Consider the following 22180-nt stretch of genomic DNA (forward strand, 5'->3'; position numbering starts at 1 on the left):
CTTAAATTCTTAAATTCTTAAATTCTTAAATTCTTAAATTCTTAAATTCTTAAATTCTTAAATTCTTAAATTCTTAAATTCTTAAATTCTTAAATTCTTAAATTCTTAAATTCTTAAATTCTTAAATTCTTAAATTCTTAAATTCTTAAATTCTTAAATTCTTAAATTCTTAAATTCTTAAATTCTTAAATTCTTAAATTCTTAAATTCTTAAATTCTTAAATTCTTAAATTCTTAAATTCTTAAATTCTTAAATTCTTAAATTCTTAAATTCTTAAATTCTTAAATTCTTAAATTCTTAAATTCTTAAATTCTTAAATTCTTAAATTCTTAAATTTTAAATTCTTAAATTCTTAAATTCTTAAATTCTTAAATTCTTAAATTCTTAAATTCTTAAATTCTTAAATTCTTAAATTCTTAAATTCTTAAATTCTTAAATTCTTAAATTCTTAAATTCTTAAATTCTTAAATTCTTAAATTCTTAAATTCTTAAATTCTTAAATTCTTAAATTCTTAAATTCTTAAATTCTTAAATTCTTAAATTCTTAAATTCTTAAATTCTTAAATTCTTAAATTCTTAAATTCTTAAATTCTTAAATTCTTAAATTCTTAAATTCTTAAATTCTTAAATTCTTAAATTCTTAAATTCTTAAATTCTTAAATTCTTAAATTCTTAAATTCTTAAATTCTTAAATTCTTAAATTCTTAAATTCTTAAATTCTTAAATTCTTAAATTCTTAAATTCTTAAATTCTTAAATTCTTAAATTCTTAAATTTAAATTCTTAAATTCTTAAATTCTTAATTCTTAAATTCTTAAATTCTTAAATTCTTAAATTCTTAAATTCTTAAATTCTTAAATTCTTAAATTCTTAAATTCTTAAATTCTTAAATTCTTAAATTCTTAAATTCTTAAATTCTTAAATTCTTAAATTCTTAAATTCTTAAATTCTTAAATTCTTAAATTCTTAAATTCTTAAATTCTTAAATTCTTAAATTCTTAAATTCTTAAATTCTTAAATTCTTAAATTCTTAAATTCTTAAATTCTTAAATTCTTAAATTCTTAAATTCTTAAATTCTTAAATTCTTAAATTCTTAAATTCTTAAATTCTTAAATTCTTAAATTCTTAAATTCTTAAATTCTTAAATTCTTAAATTCTTAAATTCTTAAATTCTTAAATTCTTAAATTCTTAAATTCTTAAATTCTTAAATTCTTAAATTCTTAAATTCTCAAATTTTTAAAATTTTATAATTAAATTAAAATTTTAGATTTTAAAAATTTCATAATTTAATCTTAAATTTTTTAAATCCTCAATTCTTAAATTCTTAAATTCCTAGGTTCTTGAATTTTTGTAACCATCTTATATTGCAGAAAACCTGATAAAATTTAAAGTGTTTTTGGAGTTTTTTTTTTGGCTAGAGAAATTTTGAGAAGAAGTTGTAGGAAAATTTGCTTCGATTTTTCAAAGTGACGCTTTGGTAAGATCATCGAGTATGAATTGTATCCTAAATTTAAATCCTCAAGATCGAAAATTAATTACAATTATTTAATTTTATTATTTTTTTATTAAGATTTTATTGAGTTTTTAGATCTAAATTTCTAAATGTTGAAATTTTTGATTATTTTTGACAGAATGTTTGTTTTGGCTTTTTCCTCTTGTTTACCTAATCCTAGCAAAAATACATTTTCAGCGTTTCAAGATTCTGCGTTCTGAGATTACAAAATTGTATGTTTGTCGCAAAATTATTTTTCTTAAAATGACGCGGATTTTGCGCGGATTGGGTTTGGGATTGCGCGGAACTTTTTTCGATTTCTCCGTAACAAGAAATTTGAGAGTTCAAGAATTTATAAAATATGGTCTCTTCGGAAATGTTGTTTCCAGCATCCGAGATTGCATAGGGATTGTGCAACTACATTTCACATATTTTCCCCAAACAACATTCAAGGGGTTACAAGGAGAAGTTCCCGTGGTCAGATCGAGCTTAAATTTGGAATCTATTCCAAAACACCCAAATAGGGGAAGGTGGGGCAAGACGACCATATGGGGCAAGAGGAACAATCACTCGTACGGCCGTAATTTTTACAATTTTGATTTTTTCCAGTATGAGGAATTGTTGCTAGCAATGCAATTAACTGATTCTACTACCACATAACCGCCAAAACGACGTAAACGCCACGGGGCATAAGATTTAACTAGGCTTTTTCAAAACCTTTGTTTTCTTATAATATTTGGAAAGTACAAAATAAGGCTTAGGTTTCGTTTTAAGGCTCATTTTATCAAAATGTTATTTTTCCTAGATTAGTAGTGTCCCTACCAATGACTTGCACCTATTATAAAGTATTATTTAACTTTTAGTTATTTTTGTCGAGAGCTTTAAAAAAATCTTGTTCAGGTGGGGCAAGTGTACCATATGGATTTTTAGTATGGAAAAAAATCGATTTGCTGCAAAAACATATTTTATTGGGAAATAAATACATAAAAGTACTTAAAAACTGATAAACAATTGTTAAAAAAAAATGTCCAAACAAAATCTAGCGATATTATGAAAATTCACTATTTATCATATAAGTCATATTTTTTTCGTAAAAAACGATCAAATATTTAGTAAAATTTTATTATTTAATCTAAAAATGAAAGAAACGTTTCAAATACATTCTAATCTGATGTATCTAAGTGAAAACAGTACAATTGTTAGCAAATTAACATGTTGTTTCATGCCTTGTTCCTCTTGCCCCAACGGGTTGTTCGTCTTGCCCCACTAGTTGGGAAGAACGTAGGGAAAATCAAAAATTTTGAAATCGATTTTTTACATTAAAAAACATTTTTTTTAAACTTGTTCTATTCAAGTCTTAGTCAAGACTTGGAATAAGATGATTATAAAAAATCCGACAGATTTTTTAATGTTTTTAATGGGTTATAACGAGCATTTCCTTAGCTTGTTACACTTGCCCCACTTTCCCCTATCTCAGTTTGATAAACAATGACTTTTTGAAAAGCTCGAGCAGGTTGTATTTTCTTTATAAAATGTATTGATCGTGTGAATGATCGTCTGTAGGCTCTGGTCAAGGTAGAAACCATTTTTTTTTTTAATTTTATAGCGAAATTTTTTTTTTGTAAAATTATTTAAGAAAACCGTTTACTTTAAATACAATCATTGTTGAAAAAGACCTAGATCTTTTTTAAAACCGTTAGCATGTACTTGAAAAATTTACATTTAATTGTATATTTTTCTTAGTTTTTCAGTTTTGTTTTAATCTTTCTTAAGGTTTTTGTCTCCAAAACCTTTAGTTTTTTTTTATAAAAACACAATCAAAAATGGCATCGGCCTAATTCGTTTGAAAATTCTGCAAAAGGCAACAATTTTAAAATTAAACATGACTTCTTACTTTAATTCAAATTTTCAATTTTTTTTGAAAACTTTTAACTTTCAATATTTTTCAAGAAATGAAGTGAAACTAACTAATCGCAATTTGAAATTTGCAACAATTGTAATTATTAATTATTTCTAGAGTTTTTTTAAGGTCCTGTAAGCTATTGTGTTTCATATGTTTATAGGATTCATTCAAAAAAAAACTCTAGATTTTTTGGTAAAGGGCAAAATTTAAAATGGCATCACCAGATATAAAACATAGGACAATTTTATGATTGCTCATTTTGGATGTTCGATTAGAAAAAAATGATTGACAAAATAAAAAAAAAGTTTTTAAGGTTTTGCAGAATGCATCGTTAATAAATAAAATAAAAAAGTCATTGATTTTTTTCAATATCTTAAATTTGCAATATTCAAAAAGGAAAATGCATGAAACCATAAAAACGCTCCAATTAATATGTTAGTAAAAAATAGAAAATAAAAAAAGGTGGTCTGGAGAGGTCAGGGAAAAGTCAGGGAATTTTATTATAGGATTTGGATCGACACCATGATGTGTTACTACGTAACATCGTTACACCGTAACATTGTTACACCGTTAAATTGTTACACCGTAGCATTGTTACACCGTAATATTGTTACACCGTAACATTGTTATATCGTAACTACGATGCAACGAATGTTGCGGTGTAACAATGTTACGGTGTAACAATGTTACGGTGTAACAATGTTACGGTGTAGCAATGTTACGGTGTAACAATGTTACGGTGTAACAATGTTACAGTGTTACAGTGTAACAATGTTATGGTGTAACAATGTTACGGTATAACAATGTTACGGTGTAACAATGTTACGGTGTAACAATGTTACGGTGTAACAATGTTACGGTGTAACAATGTTACGGTGTAACGAATTTTGTGGTGTAACAATGTTACGGTGTAATCATATTACGGTGTAATCATATTACGGTGTAACGGATGTTACGGTATAATGAATGTTACATTGTAACATTGCTACACTATAATATTTGTTACACAGTGCATTATTCCTATGGTTCTCATTAGCCTGGTTAGCCTGGCTTAAGCCATGGTTCATGGTTCACTGAACCAGGATTGAACCACAATTTGAGGCTTAAGCCGAATTAAGTTTATAGGTGAACCTAGCCTAACCGGTTCATTTGGGAACTCTGAATTTTTAATTTCACTTTTTGTCACTAAAACTTGATTTGCAAAAAAAACTATTTTTATTTTTTTTATTTTTGATATGTTTTAGAGGACATCAAATGCCAACTTTTCAGAAATTTCCAGAATGAGCAAAAAATCTTTGACCGAGTTATGATTTTTTGAATCAATACAGATTTTTTTCAAAAAATCGAAATATTGGTCGCAAAAATTTTTCAACTTCAGTTTTCGATGAAAAATCGAATTTGCAATCAAAAAGTACTTTAATGAATTTTTGATAATGTGAACCGTTTTCAAGTTATAGCCATTTTTAGGTAACTTTTTTGATAATAGTCGCAGTTTTTCATTTTTTTTAAATAGGTGCCCATGTTTGCCCACCTTTAAAAAAATATTTTTGAAAAGCTGAGAAAATTCTCTATATTTTGCTTTTCCGGACTTTGTTGATACAACCCATAGTTGCTGAGACCCACCATTTTCTAATGTCGCTATCTCAGCAACTAATGGTCCGATTTTCGATGTTAAAATATGAAACATTCGTAAAATTTTCCGATCTTTTCGAAACGGGCCAAACATTCAATATTACGCCCTTTTGAAATGTTAGTCTTGATTTAAAATTTTTGAAAATATTTTTTTCGAAAAGATCAGAAAATTTCACGAATGTTTCATATTTACGCATTGTAAATCGGACTATTAGTTGCTGAGATATCGTCATTAGAAAATGGTGGGTTGTTTGGGTGAGACTTGGAAAATTCAATTTACCTGTTTTTAACCCACCGGAGGTCGCGTACGTGTACTTTGTACACAGTTTGTAAGGGCTCTTGTAAGAAAGGCGAAAACACGCGACTTTCAGAAGGTTAAACCCTGGGTGCTGAAAAGACGGAAAAGACAGAATGCGTAACGTGATTTTCGAATGCTCCCCATTGCTCCTCACTAATACATCTGCACTACAGCTGTAAACATAAACAAAGTGGAAAGCTATGTTCAAGCTCAAGTGTGACATATTTTTTGCTGCGGAAATGACTTGTTTTGATTTTTTTTAAATCTGTTCATGTTTAAATTTTTGTTGAAAAATTAAGGGCTTCGGGAGCGTTCTTTTATTACGTAACGCAGTAGGGGGGAGGGGGGGTCGGAGGCCGTGTTACGCTCCATACAAAATTTTTAAAATTTGTATGGAAATTTTGTTACGAGGGGGGGGGGGGAGGGGGTCTAAAAGTTCGATTTTTCGCGTTACGTAATAAAAGAACGCTCCCTTCGCACTTTTATGTTCGTAGACTAATCGATGGGTGGCCAAAAGAGGCCTTTTTTGATTTCCATGTGACGAAATATTGCGTCAGAAGTGGGTGGAATTTTGTGAATCAGAAGAACAACCGAATCGAAGTTCCGGGATTGTGTATCTTTGAAGCGCAGTAATAATGTTGTAGTAAGATTATGCAATGTTATTTGGCATGTGCCATTAATTGATAATTCGTCGCTAATATTTCACAAAGCATCATAAACGTACACAGAAAAAAATATTTCTGTAAATTTACATTATTTATCATGTACCAAAAGGTATCATGATAAATGATGTATATTTAGTAATCTAATTTAAATTTCCAATGAACCTAATGTAAATATTATTTACATTAGGTTCATTGGAAATTTAAATTAGTTTTGAAAATTTACATTAGTTTTGAAATTTACATTAGTTCAAATCAACTAATTCTGATTGGCCAATGGGAATGAGAAGCTCGACTTGGATTGCAGTAGGAAAAGGGTGTGGCCTATGTTCTATTTTAAAATGATTGAAACGGGCAGCAAAAGGAAATTCTGTTTTAAAAAGTTGTTTCACAGGTAGGGGACGCTTTCTCGTCGACGGCCAAGTGGAATAACGCTGGACTGGAATTGAACGGACGACGGGTAGAATGTTCGGTGTTACTGCTGCTACCCGCTGCCGACTGAACCATCTTCGCATTTTATAAACGAGCGGCTAAAGCATCAACTTGTTCAGGGCGAGGCACAGGCAGTGAGCCAGCGAAGTATTAGAGCGATAGAAAGAGAACCAAATATAACTATTTTCAGTTCGGGTAGTTTGGATGTATGATTTACATTAAATAGGAATTTACAGAAAGCCGAACACGGGTAGAAATTCATCAGATTTGAGTTTCCATGCTCAAAGTTTCCATTAGATTCATGATTTACATTAGATTTAGATTTACATTTGAGTAATTTCCATGACTTTTTACTCTTTACATCATATTTCAACATTACATTGAGTGAGTTTACATAAGAAACAGTAATGACGTGCTGGGTAAATTTACATATTTTTTTTCTGTGTAGGTTTTGCGTAAGACATAGCGCATATTGAAATGCTAGCGACGAATTTACCCAATCTCGATTTCTACCCTCTTTTTAAGATTTGTTTACTTCGAATACCGCAAAAGCTCGACACCGCCGACAAAATAAATTATAGATCGATTACAATACTTGCCACTTGTTGGTATCATTTTGCGAACAGTAAATTGGTTCCACTTTGACAGTTCTAAATTGAGGCCGCTTTGCGAACAACTATTCTGCACCCAGTTTAAACCTTTTCATGGCTATATCTCAGCAACTATGGGTCGTATCAACAAAGTTCAATTCAAAAATTCAATTCAATTCAATTTCCAAAAATATTTTTTTCAAAGTTGGGCAAACATGGTCACTAATTTAAAAAAAAATAAAAACTGCGACTATTTTCAAAAAAGTCACCTAAAAATGGATTTAACTTGAAAACGGTGCACTTTATCAAAATTTACTTAAGTACTTTTTGATTGCAAAAAATCCTTGGGCATGAGTAAGGACCTCGACGCCGTTAGCAATGTTGGCTTAAAAATAAAATTTCGTGATAATATCACTTCCCCCCAGCCAACATTTTTGCCATGCGAAGCGGGCCTCGACGCTGTGTCTAGGTCTTAAGAGGTGGTCCCAAGGCCGAGTAGGAGTTCATGAAGCAAATTAGTCGTCTCCCACCCCTTTTAAATTGAAAAATGAACTCTGAAACCAGCGCTTACTCACAACAGAAACAGAGGCCTCTTCTAGGCATTGTAGGATAGAATAGATTTTGAAATTTATTTAAAAAAAATAAATTATTACGTAGCATTTTGATATGTCAAAATTTCCATAGAGTCTCGGTCAATCAATAATGTAATGATATCGGACAAAATTCGTTAATCTGTTGAACTAACGGTTTTCGGATTATGGTTGTATCGACCATTGTTGCGAATCGAGGGTCTACTGGAGCCTTGACGATCAAATGGAGCCTAACATTTCAAAAGGGCGCATGGGTTTTGTGAACAGGAGTGTGTCTCCTTCACTCAAATGACAGTTTATATAAGGTATAATAGAGATGCACTCTTGTTTGCAAAGCTCTATGCCCTAATGAAATGAATGGCATGAAATAGTCGTCTTAATTACTAGTGTTCAACTTATGAACTGTTCATTTATGTTTATTGGTTTTTGGAAGCGGCAAGACTGGTTTAAAAACAAGATCCTTTACCTTATTTGGCGTTATAATAAAACATTCGGGGATTTGAGATTAAATTTACTTTCAGACAATTTAGTTTAGGTTGTTGATTAAAGTTAGATAGTTTTCCGTAGATGAATAATTGGACTTAAATGATTAGTTGATTTGAACGAAGTGTAACATTTCATTGGCAGATCTGTTTCTAGTTGTAATGTACGACAAGACTATTGACGGACGTGACAGGTCGGCAGTTAGTTTTCATCTTTTTTCTCTAGTATTTTTATTTCCTTTAAAATTGGAATACATCATAGGTTTCTTTTGTATAGATCTCCGATTAGTTACATTTTCTTATTTAATTAACTAATAATTAAATTTATTCCGGGCCTTCTTACTTTGAATCACAATTTCAGATTTTCTTTATTCAGTGTTAAACTTAGATTACCGTAACTGCTCAAATCATCCAAGTTCTTACTACTCACATCAACACTAATTTTCTTTCACCTCCCCCCTCCCGATTCCCTATATCTTCCGGTGGTGTTCATTTGGTATGCAATACTAGTTCGGCCACTACCCTTTTTTCCACAAGAAACCGGACTTGGACTGACTTGAGGCCGCGTCCCCCATCTTGCTCCGTAAAACGAAAACGAAAACGAAACGAAGTACTTTTTGATTGCAAAAAATCATAACTCGGTCAAAGATTTTTTGCACAACCTGGAAATTTCTGAAAAGTTGGCATTTGATGTCCTCTAAAACAAATGAAAAAATAAAAATAATTAAAAAAGGGTTTTTTTTTTGGCAAATCACGTTATAGTAACAAAAAGTGAAATTAAAAATAACCAAAAAAAATTTACTGTGTATCATTTTTTTTCCAATGTAGTCCATATCCATACCTACAACATTGCCGAAGACACCAAATCGATCAAAAAATTCCTTCAAAAGATACAGATTTTTGAATTTTCACATATCATTTTTGTATGGACAGCTGCCAAATGAGTATGGAAAATTATATGTACGAACTAATGATGCAAAATGGCTTCATTGGGCATACCGAAGGCACCAAAAAAGTTTCAGCCGGATTAAAAAATATAAAAAAAATCGAATGACCGAAATCTCAGAGAATTGCTCATAAATCTCCGGGCCGGGAACCGTGGTGTAGGCATAAGCGTGGTTGCCTCTCACCCAGTCGGCTTGGGTTCGATCCCAGACGGTCCCGGTGGCATTTTACGAGATGACCACGCCTTCCGTCGGACGGGGAAGTAAATGTTGGCCCCGGTCTAACCTAAAGGGTTAGGACGTTAGCTCAATCCAGGTGAGGAGTCGTCCCTGGAGTCAATCCAAAGGTCTTCAGTTCGAATCCCGGGGTGGATGGAAGCTTAGGTGTAAAAAGAGGTTTGCAATTGCCTCAACAATCAAGCCTTCGGACACCTAGTTTCGAGTAGGAATCTCGCAATCGAGAACGCCAAGGCAATGCTTTAGAGCGAATAGTTTGGTTTGGATTTTTTTTTCTGTCAAATTTAAAAATAATGTTTTCAAGTGTCACAATAATAAATATTTATTAGAAAAAACACACATTGTCTCACAAGCTTAAAAATTACTGTTTGCTTTGCTAGTAACTTGAATGGAAATCTAGTTTGTTTAAACTGTTAAGCGGAATGAAGTATTGGACAACGCACGACATGGCCTTTGTCAAGCAGTTTTTAATACAAGTGAGAAACTCAACAGATATGTTATCTACAAGTCAGCAATCACTGTAGAGTTCAAGCCTAAACTAATTTCACAGATTTAACGACAAAACCGTGCTAGGTAACTAGGAAGCGGAAGCAATGTTCAGCTTCTGCAGGATCAGATCCAGCCTCCGTTCGAGCTGAATCATGCGCTGCTCCAGCGGCACCATCCCGGCCGGCGTCGCGCCCTTCCGGCTCTTGGTGTGGATGATCTCCTTGGCGTACTTCATGATCTTCCCGTCCATGCGCGAGAACGACGGCAGAATGCAGCAGCCGATCGTGAGCTTAAACTGCTCCTGGCCCCGACTTCCGGGCGCCATCAGCTCGATGTGGCTTTGCGTCTCGACGTCGATGACCGACTCCGTTTCCGATGGTTTGAGCGGCTTGGGGATGTAGATGGCGTTCGACTGGTTAGGCTTGACGATCACCTGGGAGCAGGGCAGGTACTCGGGAAACAGGTGCAGGAAGTTGGAGCGGAAGATGGAGAAGATGAGGTTGGTGCTGGAAAGGGAAGGAAATTGTTTAGATGTGACTACGACTACGACGTTTGTAACACTTACAACACTCCCGTAGATTTCGCCTTGATTGCATTTTCGTACTTGGATATGACGTCCACCTTTTGCGATAGCCCAATCAGCTCAGCTTCGGCTTTGATTGCCTGCAAAAGAAAGGGTCACAGAAATTCATTTGGGATTCAATGAGTAAAAAGTGGAACTTACGGCAGTGTCGCTCACGGCCAAACCGTTCATCAGGTTGAATATCACAATGGCTACAAAGAACAGGAACAGCAGGAAGATGATGTAGCTGAGTCCGTTGTTCTGGAACTTAATATTCGCTGCCTCAAATTCTCCTAAAATGAAACCAGTGTTAAATACCTGCTTCTAAAGGTTCAAGTTACTCGTTATACCCGTCAACATCACGAAAGTCTTGAGCAGCGCCATTTGGATGCCGCTGAAGCCGTTGAACTTTTCGTCGTCGGATTCACCTTCGGCGTCGGCACCACTGCCGTCCTTGGCGGACCTGGCGTTGTTCACGTTGAACAGCGTGTAGAAGCAGAACGCAAACGAGATCAGGATGATCGAGTAGAGCACCAGGCTTTTGAGGAAGTTTTTCGAGACCGTCTTCAGCATCACCATGTGGGTGGAAATGGAGAGCACGGGCAGTGTTCCGACGAGGAGGGTGAACTCCACGGCCGAGAGAAGGATCACGATGGCGGAGATGATTTGGCGCGTTTCGGACTGGAATTCTTTGAGCAGGACGGTGTAGGAAAGTGCGATGAGGCTTAATTCCATCCAGTTTTCAAGCGATCGAAAGTACGTCTTGGAGTGGAGGATCATTTGGCCGAGCTCGCGGAGTAACATGTAGGTTGCGCCGAGGAGGGAGACGAATCGGAGGCTTTCCTTGAGCCAACGAGTGACGTTGTCCTGGCCGTAACAACCAACGACGTACCCCGTGAAGGAGGCAAAGAACACCGTACAGACGAGGAGATTCACGTAAAAGTAGATGCTCAGGCGGAGCCACTTGATCAGCACGTAGCTGGAGATTACCGGATGTTTGAGGAGGTGCTTCAGATCGTTGGAGTTGGACATGTACACAATCGGCAGCATTTCGTCGATTGGCGGAGGTTGCTTCTTCTCGCTGAAGTTCTTCTTGTAGGTCGGAGGAACCAGGCAGGAAAAGTCAATACTGATCTCGTAATCATCGTCACCGGGGCGCTTTTCGTTCGTCGTAATGCAGCTGTCCAGATAACCCTCCAGCGCGTCCGGATCCATCTCGCAGATGGGCAACTCCTTGAACATGTTCAGCGTTCCGATGTAGGCGGAACATTGCAGCAGCAACTCCACCGCCGCGTCAACCTTGTACTTCACCGCGTAGTGCAGCGCGCTGAAGCCTTTCTCATCGACCTTGTCGATCTCGACGCGACCATCTTCCAGCAAAATGTTAAAGCACTTGAAGAAGGGGCACTTGCGATTGTCCTTCTGAATGTTCATCTCCCTAATCGTTTGCGACAACAGCGGAGACGCATTGATCTGCCGAACTTGATCCTCCTTCTGGCCACACTTGGACAGCAGAAACTTGAGCAGATCCGGAAACCCTCGGTTACAGCAAGTCTCCAGCAACCTTGTGACCCCAGAGTCCCCCTCAAACACAAAGTCCTCACTCAACACCTTCTCCACGAACGACACCCGCCCTGTCAAAACCGTCTCCTCCAACAACACCCCAAAATCCCCCCTCCTAGTCGCCTCATCCACCTTATCCCTGTACTGCGCCAACACCAAGTCAAACTTTCCCTCGTTCCTGCTCTTGACCGCCGCCAACAAAGCGTTCAAATTCGCCTCCATCACATAAACCGGAATCGAAACCCCCGGAAACAACTCCCCAATCTGCTTCCGCAACTCCCCCCGCCGAAACGAGTCCACGTCAACCCAGCCCGCCTTCAAACAGTACCGAACGACCTCCTCGCGCCACAGCTCCGTCCCCACCTTCCGCCTGGAATCCCTCACAAAGACGCCCAACGCCGACCGGTTGTCCTCATTGGGAACGTTCACGTTGGCGCCCCGATCGATGAGCAGCTGGACGCAGCCGAACACCGCGCGCCAATTCCCGTCGTTGATCGACTCAAACAGCAGGTGCAGCGCCGTCCGTTGCTGGTACTGGACGTCCAAGCCGATGGTTTCGGAGTGGTCGAGCAGGGCCCGGATGTTTTCGACGTCGAGCGATGCGGCCGCGTGGTGAATCGGGTAGCGGCCGTCGGCGTTTGGCTAAAAGAAAACGAAGAGATTTGATTCAGAACCTGAAGAATACAACACATTCGTTGTTTGGGGAGCAATTAGAATACATAAGCATAAATCATTAAGCTATACGTTCCTCGTATACCTCGTATACAGACACAACTACATGTTACTTCGGGTAGGGTGGCGACCTGTTTTCAGTTTATGAATGTAAGTTCTTATTTCGATGCGAAATTTTGATAAATTTTAAATAATTTATAAAAATTGGTATTTTTGCTGAGTTTTGCTTACATGCCAAGAAAATCCTTATTTAGATAATTTACGAACAAATCTAACAAATGGATGCCGAGCTATCTTCCTTGAAAACTAATCCTTCATAAAACCCATAAAACCTAATTCTATCAATTTATATTCTAAGCAAGGCTGTAGTACCTCTCTCAGCTATTCGAAATAAATATTTCTGGTTAAAATTAAGAACATCTGCCCTTTCAAAGTTCTATGAACTTTTTATGAAGTTCAAAATTTAAGAGTATTACGAGACCATTCAACTTGATAGTTCATAGGAAGTTGTTGTTGTTGAGTTTATTAGGGGAACTTTAAACCTATGGGTCATTTGCTATCAAGTTCATAGGAAAGGTCTTTCAAATGTCTATCCAAAGATTCTAAGAATGGGAATTCAATTCCACCGATAAAAAATCAGGAATTTCACTGAATAATCGGAACAAAATTATAAATTCAGTTAAAATTCGAGAAACTTTTGTTAAATGAATGCTATATTTTTTTTCGCAAAATATTCAAATTATTCTAAATAAATAATTCGGGAAAACTATGTTGGACTCAAGATACTTGGATTAAGATTATTTTTTAGTTTTTTTTCAGTTTTTTGATTTTTTTTTTTTTAAACTGTCAAATAGAAATGTTAATTTAGGCCAATGCAACTATTTTTCAAAGTTCCCGGTGGCATTTTTCGAAACGAGATTTGTCTGATCACGCCTTCCGTCGGACGGGAAGTAAATGTTGGCCCCGGACTAACCTAAAAAGGTTAGGTCGTTAGCTCACTCCAGGTGCAGGAGTCGTCTCCCTGGGTCCTGTCTCGGTGGAGTCGCTTGTAGGCAGTTGGACTAACAATCCAAAGGTCGCCAGTTCGAATCCCGGAGTGGATGGAAGCTAAGGTGTAAAAAGAGGTTTGCAATTGCCTCAACAATCAAGCCTTCGAACACTTAGTTTCGAGTAGGAATTTCGCAATCGAGAACGCCAAGGCAATGCTGTAGAGCGAATAATTTGATTTTTTTTAATTGATGATAAATCATTGAGAACATATTTGCAGAAAAGTTATTTGAAAATTAATCAGGTATTGTTTTTTTTACTTTAATATATTAAAAAAATATATTTTGCAATAGTTGTTAAGAAAACTTTTAACCATTAAAACCTTTTGAGCATTTTAATTTCAATGCCAATAACATTTGTTAAACTTCAGCGAAATTGTCTTAAGGCCAATGCAAATTTAGATTCACGTTTTTGAGTCTTGAAATTTAAACGATATTTTTCGCTTCGCTAGGAGACGGATTGCAGACTGGATTTCGCCATGTGATGTAACGATTGTCTAAGCCCAGGTTGCCTAGGAATTGATAATTGGGAATAGAACCAACTCCACCTGAACCAGATTTCTCAACACCATGACAGCCGTCCATTGCCGGCCGCTCCCATCTCCACCGCGCACCAGGGACAAGGAAAGGGATTTGGAAGACGGGAAGTGTTGATGCTCCACTTGTTTAAGGGGTCAAGGGCAAGCCACCACGGTGTCCCCAAGTAAGTTTCGCTTGGAGTTGGACGGTTTTTGGGAAGGTGGATGGTCTGAGGAGCCACCCTAGGCGAGTGGTTACGACCGTTAGCAATGTTGGTCGAATTTTCCGTGTGTTCTCATTTTTCTAATAGAAAAGCTTTTTCAATTCTTCTCATCTCTTATTGGATAAATTCTGTGTCGCCCTGGCTATTTTTAGCGAGGTAATGTAGGTTCATTTCAAATGCGCCTGCACTGCATGCATGCAATGCAATGCATTCTTGTATAGTTCTGATATTCAACTTGAATTCATTAATTCCAGTTCAATGAGTCCAGAACTTTCTCGTTGGAAGCAGATGGGAATCGAACCCAGGACGATTCGCTTACAATGCGAACATCGTAACCATTCAGCCGAGACTGCTCCCCTTGAAATTAAAACGATATTTTTGACTAATAAAAATTGTTTTTATTAGTCTTATGACAACTGCCGTCCAATAAGAGGAATAAAATATATAATTTCAGAGTTGGTGACTTTTATTAACACATTTGAAAATTGAGCGAATGCAAATATTCAAAAAAAAATCAGATAAGTTTAAATTTTAGGGAAAAACACCTTTTTACTGTACATTGACAATTTTCATCGAAAAATCAAAGGTTTTTTTTCAATAAACCCAAACAAGCTTAAATGATTTCAAGCTGGAGAATGCATTTTAAATTGATTCCAGCTGATTGCACTTGAACTTCCATACAAATTTTTAAGTCTTCTGAAAAAAATGTACCCCTTGATTTTTCGGGCCGATTTTGAAAAGAGGAAAACTTTCAAAAATCTCCAATCTCCTAGCCACGAAACATTCTAACAGAGCTGATTCTGACAGAATCCTGCTAGAACGGTGGAACATTTCTGCTAGAATGCTGTAAGAATATCCACCTCTGTTAGAACGCTGCCAGAATTCGTTTTGCAATCAGATGTTTTCAAAATATTTGAGTACAACGGAATTTTTCAGAAAATTTTAATGTATTTTTAAACGAGCCCAAACATGTTCAACAAATGCTGGAAAATGCATTTCAAATTATTTTCCATCGATTAGACTTCTTTTTTCATTAAAATTCAAAAGTTTAGACCGACCGAACTTTAAAAATTATTTGCAGCGGCCTGTTTTGAAAAAAGAAAATAAGGACAAGGAAATGATAAATTCCAAGCACTATGAAAATTAAGCTTTCTTTACAATATGCTATTGAAAAAACTAATTGCAATTTAATACATAAACATCATTCGGTTTCTGCAAAAAAAAAAAAAAAAAAACACTGGGAACTTGAAAAATCGAAACTGGGTGGCCACCCTGCGTTAGACGTTCTTGAAAGGTTGTGTCACATAAACACAAGTACTCAAAGCTTTACACGGGATGCCGGTTTTTTTTTATATATCGTCGCCATCGTGCTAACTTGTCGTACGTGCATTTTGGGCCAAATTGAGTTAAGAACGCCATTTTGTGCAGCTCACAATGCCTCACCTTTTGACCTTCACAGATCCCCAAAATTCGATTTGAATCCTGAGATATTCAACAAAAACCGAAAAAACTCCGAGCATTTTTGTCACTTTACATATGAAAGTAGTTTCAATCTTGTCGTGCTATCTTGTCACTCCATGAAAATTGATGTAAGTGTGACAAAAGGCCAAAGGGATTTCAGGCCAGGAAAGTCAGGATGCGTTTGTCGCACGTACAAGCTAGACTACCGTAAACATTTGTAATTATAACTCGGGACTCCAGCAACCAACTTCAACCAAACTTTGGGACAATGCACAGAATGGTGAGCCAAACAAAACGTGTTTGTTATTGTTTACATTGCGTGCTCTCGTTTTTGAATATTCAAGGTCAAACATTAAAACGCGTTTTTCTCGGAACGTTAAAATGGCGGGTGCGACAAGATAGCACGACGACGTCGATATATTGTCCTAATTTTGTTTTTTTTTTATTCTAAAGAAAAATAGAGAGTTTGCTTTTGGCTTAGGTTGCAAGGCACCTTTGTGAATTTATTTTCCCTGGATATTGTGTGCGGTAAATTTCCAAAATATTTATTGAAAAGGTCCCATAAACATCGGAAATCTCGTACTCGAAAAAAACACTAGAAATGATCTTGAAATGATTGATTTTGTTGTATTTATCGTATTTTTAATCTTTTGGTTGCATTTGAAAGTTAACTGGGATGAACCTAAACCAGCTACAGATTGATTCTTGAATAGGGGGATAAGAATCGAAATTGGAAATTTCAAAATCATATAATAAGATTGTATATTTCGGGCTCGACACTATCCTAAAATTATATCAACATCGACTTTTAGGTTCAAAAACTTCAGTGTTTGATCAACCATTAAAATTCAAAAACCCGATTTAATATCAAAAGGGGTGAAATAAAGCCTTTCTTACAACAAAATGATGAAACTCCGAAAAAATAAATAATTTTTCAGAAACATAATGATACCACCCAGTGAGAATTTGACCTAAAGCTTCGAATCTTTTAAGATTTAATCTCGAATGCTTTTTTTTAATTTCAGAGGTACATTATGGGTTGCAAGATAATATGTTATTAAGAAAAACTTATTGGATTGACATTATTAGAAAAATATAAAGGGTACTCAGTCTTTAATGCTAGTCCATGATTAACTAAAAAAAATGTGTATCGATATTGCAATATGTCGATCTATCGTAAAACGCGCAAGCGTAAATGTGCTGGCGTTTATGCTTCGACTTGACGACTTTTCGAGCGAGAACGAGCAGGGACTTTGATGTTCAGTATATGATTCTGTATAAAACAAAAATTCAATAGGAAAAAATAAGGTAAAAATAAGACGTAATACACTAATATGGCTATATCTCTGGAAATACATTTTGGAAAAGCTTCAAATTTTGGGCCCAAGCATGTTTTTGAATGGCTTTTTGTTTGAAACTGAATTCTTGTTATTTGATAGTGTTATCTGTAAAATAGTCCAAAAAATACCTCTAAAAATGGCTTTAACCACATTTATTGGTCGAAAATTGTGAATCGAAAAATAAAATGTTCGTCTTCGACTCCTCGGCTATAAATCTGAAATAAAAAAATTGTAGGTTTTACGAGTGGTTTTCTAATGATGGAAGACACAACATTCAACTATGTTTGGCTGATATGGGATGAACTCTGCGAATCATGCCAAGCATATGAAAAAATATATTTTAAACCGGCATTTCCAAAATGTTAGCGGTAACATGATCCCTCTTTCAAGATTTTTTGAGCAAAATGTTTCTTATTCATCCAAACTTTTGATTTTCTGTAAGTTGCAGTAATTTCACATAAAAACCTTAGTTTTTGTTCAAAATAAAAATGTTTAGTATGTAGAATATTTAAAAACTTAAAATATTCTTTTTTAGACCAAAATTGAGCATGTTGTCAAAAGCTTGAAAATGGTTCAAACTGCAGTACGTCATCCACAACTATATTAAAGGAATCCACGTACAAAAAATCATACCAATCCATTAAACTTCAGGTTGTTTTCAGTGACTATAAAAATGCAGGGATCAAGTCTCCCTAAAAGCACTTTTTTGAACAATTGATTGTAAAAATAGTATGAAGTTAAATTTAACGTCAAATGCATAAGGGTTTCGTAGTTGATAAGTTTATCAAACAATTCAGGTATAAAAAAAAATTGGATGAATTTTAAATGCTTTCTATACATATCAAAACAAAGAAAAAAAGGTCTCTTGGAGGTTTTTTGCAGCTCTTTTTAGAAAAATGTGTGTAACTCATTCTAAACATTTTTATAAATTCTTTGTTTTCTACAATGAGTTTGAGTCAATTTTGCACAACTTTCTAGAACAAAGCTAATTTTTTGAGCAATTCCATGTCAAATAGGGAATCGGTTGTACCCGACCCTCTCCGATTTCAATGAAACTTTGTAGACATGTTATCCTAGGCATATATAAGCCATTTTTGTGTATATGGAGTCAGTTACACTCGATAATGACATTTGAGAAGGGCGTAAGTGTTTTTAATATTTGTGTATTTCGTAATTTAAATATTGCTGTATCTCGAAGCCGTTGCGTCGTATCAAAAAGTGGTCAAAGACAAACTTGTAGGAAATTTGACGGACTTTCCGAAAAAAATACACTGAAATAAAAAAAAACACTTCACTTTTATGAGATTTTTTGATTTTTAAATTTAAAAGTCAAATTTGAAAGTGAGCCCACGATTTTTTTTTCGTTCAAATTTTTTTGTGAAAATAGCCTAAGATGTTACAAAAAGATTCACGAAAAATGCAGGATGGAGCAACTCACCAAAAAAATACAAAAATCATTTACTGAAACAGTTTTTTTTTTGAAAAGTGCTCTACGCGTCAAAATTTTCAAAAACCGAATACGGGAATCGATTTTCCAGACAATTTTACATAAAAGTCTCCATATTGACCATTGTCCTAAGTCCAATCCTTGTGAAGTTACAGCGGTTTTAAAAATAAAAATGTTGAAAAAATAGGTTTTTTGATGGTTTTTCGCAATTTCTATATGACCGACTTGATTTTTCGGTCCAGGTTACTATACTACACTGAAAAAATATTATGTTTTTCAGTTATGGGCAATGTAATTAGCTTATATCTGTAAGCCCATACATCCAATTGGAATGTGGTCAAAGGCAAACTTATGGGAAATTGGATGAGCTTTCCGGTAAAAATATTTTCGAGACTGAAAAATCAAGACTGTCTTATAGAAATTGCGAAAAACCATCAAAAAACCTAGTTTTTTCAACATTTTTATTTTTAAAACCGCTGTAACTTCACAAGCATTGGACTTAGGACAATGGTCAATATGGAGACTTTTATGTAAAATTGTCTGGAGAATCGACTCTCGTGTTCGGATTTTGACAATTTTGATGTTTAGAGCACTTTTGAAAAAAAAACTGTTTCAGTAAATGATTTTTGTATTTTTTTAGGTGAGTTGCTCCATCCTGCATTTTTCGTGAGTCTTTTTGTAACATCTTAGGCTATTTCCACAAAAATTTTGAACAAAAAAAAAATGTGGGCTCACCTTCAAATTTGACTTTTAAACATAAAAGTCAAAAAATCTCATAAAAGTGGAGTGTTTTTTTCTTTCAGTGTATTTTTTTTCGGAAAGTCCGTCAAATTTCCTACAAGTTTGTCTTTAACCACTTTTTGATACGACGCAACGGCTTCGAGATACAGCAATATTTAAATTACGAAATACACAAATATTAAAAACACTTACGCCCTTCTCAAATGTCATTATCGAGTGTAACTGACTCCATATACACAAAAATGGCTTATATATGCCTAGGATAACATATCTACAAAGTTTCATTAAAATCGGAAAGGGTCGAGAAAAAGTACCTAAAAAATTCTGTTTTGGGATGGAACTGCTCTTTTACCAAAATGCTGAAGAGATACAGGCTTGGGAGGATCAAGTCTCCCTACTCTCCCCTTACCAGAAAATTTGCCGATTTGGTGACATTCGCCAAACTGGTCCATTTGAAATTTTGTCTGAAATTATTGCCTCTTCTAGATCATAGTCCAGACCACAAATGAGCCTCTTCCACAAGCCCCTTGGTGGGACCATTGGGACCACAGGTGGGAACAGATTTCAAAATTTTCTTAATTTCTAATGGATTAAACTTCAACAAATCCAATGTTGATGCATACAAACATTAGCTTTTTTCAAATTTACTCGCCACCCTGCATTGCTATGTAGCCACCCACCAACACCATGCGAACCCCATCAATCGCGCGCACTGTATCACAAACAAAACCCCCAAAAAAGGCCACTCACTCACGCAATGTCCAAATTTTAATTCTCTCTTCACACTCGCTTTTATTTCTGTTCCGTGGGTCGTTGAAGATCTCGGACCGTAACTGTAAACACACCATCATCATCGCCACCATACTAGTAGACGAAATATGCATGCCAATCTAAATCACATTTCCGCTCTGAAAGTTAGACTGAGGACTGGGTACCTGTTGCACGTCGGCGTAATGCTTGAGGCACTCTACGATGAAGCTGGAACATCCGGCGCTCTGGCAAGCATGCTCAAACACGGATTGATTCGAGGAACTGCTATCCCGCCGGTTCGGATCGGCACCCAGGTTGAGAGCCAACTGAAAGTGCTTCAGATTGCGCTCGGCCAGGCTGGCGGCCAAGGCGTGCTGAAAATGTTGTATTATAAGAGAGTTAGCTAGTTAGAATCGTTTTTTCTTCTTTTTTGTATGATGGTGATGGCACACACATGATAATGTAATGAATAAACAGACGATTTATTTCGTTGCGGCTAGGGCGTGTCTCGGACTCAATTATGCACCAACTAGCCTACTAGATGACTTGTAAACTTGGGCAGTTTGGGGGGAGTTCCGAGAGACACCCTGAGTCAGATTTTCTTACTTGCGGATCGGCAATGCACAGCAGCGGGAAGTTGGCTGTATTGTTGTTCATGGTGGAATCGCGGCAGGCAGAGTTCACACGAAACCTGTTATTCGCTTACTCATCACACAATTACGAAAATGTGAAGGGAACGAACCAAGTTTTTTCGACGGGGGAAGAAGAACGGCCTACAAATTCAGACTATCCGAAAAATTTCACCGAAACCAATTACCACCCCAGACGAAAATTAATAACTCGAAACTAGCGCAGGAATAATGTCGTCCTACAGCTAAGCCCAGCAACGAAATGAATGAGTGACTGCCTTGCGAACTAATGAATGAAAGTCGTCACCGTAAGCCACTTAGTACAAGAATCGTCCAGACCACGCAGCCGCAGATGTGTGTGAGGGTTATATCGCGACGATACACATGTAGGTATATCGTAATAGCAGCGTGTTGGTTCCGTTTTTTTGCGATACACTCAGCCATTGTACGTGTGTGGTGACCGCGACCACGACGACAGGTTCCAGCTTTTCGGTCATGTACACAAACCATATACGCAAACCCTTATCTGGACGACGCGACGTTCGAATGTGTGCTGAGAGTGGAATGGGGAAAAAGTTTATTGCTGTTGTTTATCCTTTTTTCCTTTCTCCTGTACACCTGCGAAGAGGAACAGGATAAATATCAGCAATAAACAATTTCTTCGCTTCACCAAACTTTCTGTCAATATTTGAAAAGGAACGAATATTCTTAGAACAGCAAATTCCTAGAAATTGAAAAGATCCTTTACAGCACCATCCACAAATTACGTAGCTTTTCATCACAAATCATTGCACAGCACACGCATCAAACGAGGCTGGGACGAAGGGTATTAGTTTTTGATCAATAACGAAAAACACAATTTGATCATAACGCTTGCATAGAGCGTATCCTGCCTGAGGAACGACCCTCTACCTCTCAAAACCGCCGTCCAACTTCATGTGAAACTTATTTGGGTCTAGAATTTCCCTTATCCCATAAGAAAAGGGGAGCATCAGCACTCCCTTCCCATCTTCCCAATCGCATTCCCTGTCCAGGGTTGCGCGGAGAAGATGGAAGTCGTGGTGATCGCTGTCCTGTCCCAGTGTGGCTTTTTTTTTTTAATTTCCCGGTTCCCAAGCATATTGCACGGCATCACTTCATTACTTCAATAGTAAATTATTATAGAAATGGCTGACACATTCTGCCGTAATGTTCAAACGGGTTGACAATCATTTTTTTTACAGATTCTGATAGTACTTTAATCTTGCCATAAGAATCAACTTGGAGGTTAGGTCACAGGGGTGCCCAACCTTTTGGCCCTGCAGTTCATATCTGATTTTTCTTGGGTCGGAACTAATGATTGATAAAAGTTGAGAAAATGAACAATTTGGTTTTCATTCAATTATTTCTGTTGGTTCACAAATTAATAAACTTGTGTCTCAAATAAGATTCATAAGTACTGATTTTAAGAAAGTAATAATTCAGAAAACTTTCAA

At 36.0% G+C, this 22180-nt stretch overlaps 2 protein-coding genes across 2 annotated transcripts in view; one reads left to right on the forward strand and one right to left on the reverse strand.

The window, feature by feature from the left end:
* Positions 1 to 22180, forward strand: part of LOC6039521 (activating signal cointegrator 1 complex subunit 3) — a 39097-nt gene that overhangs the window by 5073 nt on the left and 11844 nt on the right. The window lies entirely within an intron of this gene.
* LOC6039520 (transient receptor potential cation channel protein painless) lies at positions 9560 to 21024 on the reverse strand. The gene is made up of 6 exons (XM_001849070.2): positions 20683 to 21024; positions 20262 to 20450; positions 10665 to 12519; positions 10477 to 10607; positions 10318 to 10415; positions 9560 to 10258 (listed from the first exon to the last, which is right to left on the reverse strand). Exons 1-6 carry the CDS (start codon positions 20731 to 20733, stop codon positions 9841 to 9843), a joined length of 2742 nt encoding a protein of 913 aa, XP_001849122.2. The 5' UTR covers positions 20734 to 21024; the 3' UTR covers positions 9560 to 9840.

Source organism: Culex quinquefasciatus, chromosome 3 (genome assembly GCF_015732765.1).
Source record: "Culex quinquefasciatus strain JHB chromosome 3, VPISU_Cqui_1.0_pri_paternal, whole genome shotgun sequence".
In the NCBI taxonomy this organism is placed as follows: domain Eukaryota; kingdom Metazoa; phylum Arthropoda; class Insecta; order Diptera; family Culicidae; genus Culex; species Culex quinquefasciatus.